Source organism: Eupeodes corollae, chromosome 2 (assembly GCF_945859685.1).
Source record: "Eupeodes corollae chromosome 2, idEupCoro1.1, whole genome shotgun sequence".
Taxonomy (NCBI): domain Eukaryota; kingdom Metazoa; phylum Arthropoda; class Insecta; order Diptera; family Syrphidae; genus Eupeodes; species Eupeodes corollae.
Window position 1 is genome coordinate 129,093,527 of NC_079148.1, and position 6,219 is coordinate 129,099,745.

Here is a 6,219-nt window from a genome sequence, read left to right on the forward strand (position 1 = left end):
ACGGACGCACAGACATCTTTCTAAAAATCATTTATTTCGACTCTAGGGACCTTGAAACTTCGAAAAATGTCAAAATTTTCAATTTGACAAATCGGACCCATTACAATAACTTCCTATGGGAAGTTAATAAAAATGTTAGTTTTTCATATATCAAGTTTTGGAATACACGACAATTTACAAATCAGACGGTAGTTGAATATTTGCTGTTTAGACCCTTATTTGCTTATAGGGTTCGCCGTTCTTTAAAGAGCTATTAAAAAATTGGGAAAAGCAGTTCAGCAAGAGAAGCAGCACATTTTTTAAGAACAACATGTGAAATTTCGTTTGGACCTGGTTTATTGTCATCATTTAAACTCAAGAGACCATCTTTAATTCCTGAAATATTTAATTCTAAACAACCAATATCTGGCTTACATTCAAAAGGCAAATATTCGGCGGTCCATGCTGAACTTAGATTCGAATTAGCGTAGTTAGATTCAACATAGTGTGCAAAGAAATCGCAAATACTTGATAAATTTGAAAATTTTGAATCAAGGTAATTTATACACCTGGGAAAGCCTATCGATTTTTTTTGGTCTTGATGTAGGACCAGAATCTTCCAATCTGAACGTCGAACTTGTTGTGTTGCAAAAGCTGAGTAAGGTCAATGACTCTCGGGAATTTGCTTTAGATGAGTCCTGAAACTAAAGGACGTTCTTATCCTTCTACCTTCCCATAATCATGACGCCTTCCCACATCAACAAGGCGCATACAAGCCAACGTTTATGTCACCAACTCCTATCCCTATCCTATCCTATGTAATGGCGAAAAAGCTAGACAGCGTCCTCTCTCCGATGCTCTTTCTCACTCTAGGTAACCTAGCTGAATTGTTGGAAATCCTAATCTTTTCCTCACATATCCGAATGATGTTCTTAACATCAACTCTTATCTTTATTGGGCTGGATCTAAGGTGTTAAACGACCCGTGCCGATGATTAGCCTGGCTGTGGGACCAATCTCCCAGTCTCTAACGGAGTATCCGGATACGTGACGACCTCCGGATTAACTAGCCTTATCTGTATATGCAAATCTTTGTACAGACGTCCGTCTCTCTTTTCTTCGCAACTCGTGAAACCAAATATGAACAAAAACAAAAATGAAAAGAATGATGACAACGGTATCTTTTCAAGACCGGGCGGCAGTTTGGCGTCAGAGCCTGTTGCCGTATCTCCTGAGGCCAACACAGAGAAGGGAGTAGTGGCAATCCATGGACCCTCCTCTGCTGTTGTTAGCAACGAGAGTAGGAAGGTAGCGATACCTAATTCCAGTAGTGGGAGGGTTGTGAAAAATGGCCCTACCACTACTACGTCCAGAAATGGAAAGGGGAAATTCTCAAAACGCCTATATAGACGAAGGCGGCAAGCTGTAAAAATCCTAAAGGCCTCTTGTGTATCATTGGGGGCTGAAAGGACACCGCAGCAAATCGCTCGTGTCGAATGGGCTGACAGCGTCAATAAAGACTCTACGTCTAAACGTTAAAGATGTCTTGAGGGGGTCATGCCGACAACAAAACGGCCTCGTGTGCACAACACCAGCGCTCCCCTCAATCCCATCAAGAAATAAGTCAGTTTCAGTGACGTCAAGAAGGGCAAAGTCGTGGTTGCCCTCATTGACATGAGCGATGATGATGGCACAATATCGGCTGATCGATATTGATATCTTGATATCTCTAAGCAGATCGCATATAAGCTCGATGATAGGTGTCGTAACCGGACACTGTCTAATAGGAAAGCACGTAACGCGACTAGGCGTATTCTTAAATACGATCTAAATCATATAAGCATAATCAGCCTCTCACGTTTCGTAAGTGACTCAAACTGGTTCCATTGAGCTTAGGAGGAAGCCTTAAGTTTCATGTGGCATCACAATGGGCCATTAAACTGGCCTAAGTGTGTCCGTTTCCATCTTTGACAGCTACTTTAACCTAGCCTTAGCTAGAATGATTTACTATTTTTTTTTAGATTAGATTCAATTGATTAAATATAATTTTGGAATTGCAAATTTGGTAATAAATTTGTAAACGTTATTCGAGAAATAAGCCTAACAAATTATTCAACTTTTCTCTCATTTTATACTTTTGTATTTCAGTATATACATATTAATAAAAAAAATTAAGAATTCCTGCCTATTTTTAAAATTAAAATATTGTTATCGGAAACAGGAAACACGAATTTAAAATCAAACACATTTTCTATCAAAGCCCCCATACATCATTGCCATGCATAAGAGAGAATACTTCTTCGAAATGTTGGCAGCTCTGAGTATTGTTTTGACATTTCTCCTAACTTCAATTGCAAGTCAAATCTAGAATTCCTCGCCGTCCGAAGTAAAATTCTATCATCTGCTCCTTTTTCTCATTAAATTTATTAGAATAACTAAATAAATAATGGCCGCAAAAGTTGCAAATCTTCAAGCTGTAAATAAATTATTTATATAAATATAACTTTTCTCTCATAGTTGCCGTTTGTTTACCTAAAAAAGAAATAATTTCGCTTAATAACCTCCTTTTTTTATTCTTGCAGGACGATGTCCACATCTCATTTGAGGACCAACAAAAAATTAATCGCTTTGCAAAGCACAATGCCCGAATGGATGACCTTAAAGCCGAGCTGGAACAAAGAAATTGCGAATTAAAGAATCTGGAAGAGGCTTGCGAAGAAATTGAGTTGTTTGATGAAGACGAAATGATTCCATTTTTATTCGGAGAAGTCTTCTTAACACAAAATCTCTCGAAAACCCAGGTAATAATACCTACCAAATACTTCATTGTTTAGTGACTTATTTATTTTGTGTCTCATTTCAAACAAAAGGAACTTCTCGCTGAGGCTAAAGAGAAGATCCAATTAGAAGTCAAAAACATCGAGAAACAAACCAATGCAATCAAAGCGGAAATGGCCGAACTGAAAGCCCATTTATACCAGAGATTCGGAAGCAACATTTCCCTGGAGAGCGATGATTAGATCTTTGCTTTTCTTGGACCAAGAGGAATTAATCGCAGATCATTCTTATGACATTTAATACACACGTTATATTTATTGGGAATTTTTAAGAATAATATTCATTAACCAAAATAAAATTTAAAAAAAAAACAAACGCTTAGAATCGAAAAATGAACTGATTTATGACTCATCACGGTGGAGAGGATGGATGAAGGCATTGTTAAAATAATCCTTGGAACTTCTCGGTTTTTGTATAAACATTTATTATTCATAAGTTTGTATGATCTCATTTATGTAGCAAGTTGTGAGTCTACTTCTGTCTGACAAGAAAAAATGAAAGAGATACTTTCAGAAGATGATCCAAGACATGCTTCCTGAAAAGATCAAATCAACATTAGTATTTGGCTCACTAAAACAGTAAAAAAAAATAAAACTTACATCCAGAAATTCTTCAGAAAAGGGATTGGCATAATGTTGCCATTTCATCAATTCGTTTATTTGAAGAGAGTCCTTGGATGTCACGTTAGAACTGGAATTATTGGTACCACCACTTCCATCACAATCGCAGAGATTTTCATGAGTAGCGCAATCACCGAAGTCTAATGGCAGACCAAACAAACCAGTCAGTTCCTCGGTGGAGAATTTCATAGAATCCGTTGTACCAAACTCTTGACCACCACCGGCACTGTCATCATTTTTCAAGGCACATCCCCCAAGGCTGGTTTTGGCAATTTGCCTTTGAAATATTTTCTCCTCTATTGTTCCCACAGTGATCAGGCGATAGATCTTAACATCCTTCTTCTGTCCATCTCTCCAAATTCTTGACATGGCTTGTTGATCCGTAGCCGGATTCCAATCGTTGTCGAACAAGATTAAACGAGATGCTCCACACAAATTCAAACCCACCCCACCAGCTTTGGCACTCAGCAGGAAAACTCTCGAAGTCGAGTCTTCGGCATTGAATTTCGCAACTATCGCGTTTCGATCACTCGCCGGGGTGCTTCCATCAAGGCGAGAAACCCCAAGATTAAGAAAATCACAGAGCCCATGAAGCATATCTAGGGTCTTCGTGTGATTCGATACTAGAACAACTCGTTCATCCAAAGATGCAATGTCAGTCAGGAAATTTTGGACTAGCTCCACCTTGCCCGAGTCAAAGGGACCCATCTCTGACCAATCGGGAAGGAACTTTCCCAAGCTCTTCGTCAGAAGATTCGGAGATTTGCAGCGAGAAATCAATGAAGGATGATTGCATATCTTCTTCAAAATCGTTATGATTTGAAGGGTGTTCATGTTTTTGAGTAAATCTTCTTTTTGGGAGTCCCATAGTTCTAGAGCCCTTACCAAGAGAAATTGTTGTAACTCAGAGGGCCTCACAAACACCACGTATTCTCTTTTCTTTGGTAGGTACTTTTGGTTCACAGATTGGGTTCTTCTTAGAATGAACCTTTTCGATATCGACTTAAGTTCTGCAGCCTTTTGATAGCCTATAATTTTAACGTCTTCGTCGGCATCTTGTGCTTGACTTTGAACGATGGGGTTCTCGAACTCTCTCCTGAATTCTTGATATGAACCCAGAATTCCAGGGTTCACAAAGTCTACTAGAGTAAAAAACTCTTGCAGATCGTTCTGAATTGGTGTGCCGGTTAGAATGATCTTCCTTTGGATGTTCATGGCTTGCAGAGCGATAGAAACTTTTGTGGCACTGTTTTTAAGCCGATGGCCTTCATCACAGATGACTAGATCAAAGTCCAGAACTTTGAATTCGTCAGAATGGCCAAGGAACATTTCGTAGGAGACAATTACGAAGGGAATGTGATTCTGATGAGAGAACTGATGTAGTTTGTGTTTCAAATCCACAACAAACGCATACATACGCTCGTTCTTCAGCCATTTGTTGATTTCATTGTTCCAATTAGACGTTAGGCTACTGGGACAGACAATGAGAACTCTTTGCAGAACTCTATCACCACCAAAGGGCCCTTGTTTGAGGAGGGTGTGGCAGAGTGCGAGACATTGAAGAGTTTTTCCCAACCCCATCTCGTCAGCGAGGATAGCTCCAAAGAAGTCGGGATTCTTGAATCCCATTACACACTCATAGAGGAAACAAACACCTTCTCGCTGATGCCGACGCAGATGCTGGACCAGCAATGGTGTGACTCGAACTTCATAAACCGGGCGATTAAGTTTGTTGAACCTTTTTTCGTCTTCCGGCCTGGGAAGAATCAAAGGCTCAACATCTATCTCAGGCAGTGGTTTTGTTGTTGAAGGTATTCTCTTTGACATCTTAGGTGCAGTCAAGTGCAACATTGGGAAAAAGACACTATGCTGAGTTTTCTTTTTCTTCTCCTCTGGTTCATTCCATTCGTCGGAAGCCCCCTTGAGCATCTTTCTATTTGCATAAAACTCCTTGAGGTCTTTAACTTTTTCTTGGATTTCCACTTCTTTACCTCCGATAACAAGAATCGCTCCTTCAATTAGTTCTTCGAGTTTGATTGCATTCGATGTGCCCAAAAATTGACCAGTTTCGCTCTTAAGAACACCTATGTTATTCTTTACTTCGAGGGACCCATCACCTTCCCAACTTTTGTGTTTTTTTGTAGTTATCTTCCGCCAAACAATATTATAAAGAATTTTGTTGTCGGGGTCATGTTTAAGAGTGTTTAAATTTTCCTTACCCTTTGTAGAAGAAGTCGAGGAAGAAATTTCATTGTGTTGTGGAGGTTTGTACGAAACTAAGGGAGACGCATCCACTTCTCGAACTGAGTTTCCTCTTAAGTGTGAAGGTTTCATTGATGGAGCCTTAGAACGCCGCATTGTTATTCTATTTGATATTATTCTTCTCTTAAATACAAATAATTATTTATTTTTAAAAAAGTTTACAAGTTCACGTTTCGCGGGCTATTGAGATTTAAAAATGTAAACAACCTTTGTTATGACAGCAACAGATTACATTACAGCTTATGGTGCTATTACATGCAGGTAAAGATTTCTGTAAATTACAAAATTAATGGAACTTTTTGGTTACATTTTTCAGATAAGTTGAAGTAATTCATTCAAAATACAATATTTCGTGAACTACAAAAACCATCAATTTCGATTTCTGTAAATTTTCTGTAAATGATATTCAAGACATTTTGAATTTTAATTTTTAGAAACAATAAGTAGGAATGACATAAAATAACAATATGATTAAACTAGTCCAAGGTCAAAAGAGTCTATTGCTCTCAACTAAACTAATT

The 6,219-nt window shown here is 38.5% G+C and overlaps 2 protein-coding genes across 2 annotated transcripts; one reads left to right on the forward strand and one right to left on the reverse strand.

The window, feature by feature from the left end:
- Positions 1-2,297: 2,297 nt before the first annotated feature.
- On the forward strand, positions 2,298-3,140 carry LOC129947932 (probable prefoldin subunit 4). Its single transcript, XM_056058702.1, has 3 exons — positions 2,298-2,454; positions 2,561-2,779; positions 2,849-3,140. The coding sequence occupies exons 1-3, from the start codon at positions 2,425-2,427 to the stop codon at positions 2,996-2,998; spliced, it is 399 nt and encodes a 132-aa protein (XP_055914677.1). The 5' UTR covers positions 2,298-2,424; the 3' UTR covers positions 2,999-3,140.
- LOC129947931 (DNA repair and recombination protein RAD54B-like) lies at positions 3,128-5,976 on the reverse strand. Its single transcript, XM_056058701.1, has 2 exons — positions 3,416-5,976; positions 3,128-3,351 (listed from the first exon to the last, which is right to left on the reverse strand). The coding sequence occupies exons 1-2, from the start codon at positions 5,792-5,794 to the stop codon at positions 3,268-3,270; spliced, it is 2,463 nt and encodes an 820-aa protein (XP_055914676.1). The 5' UTR covers positions 5,795-5,976; the 3' UTR covers positions 3,128-3,267.
- Between the last annotated feature and the right edge of the window lie 243 nt (positions 5,977-6,219).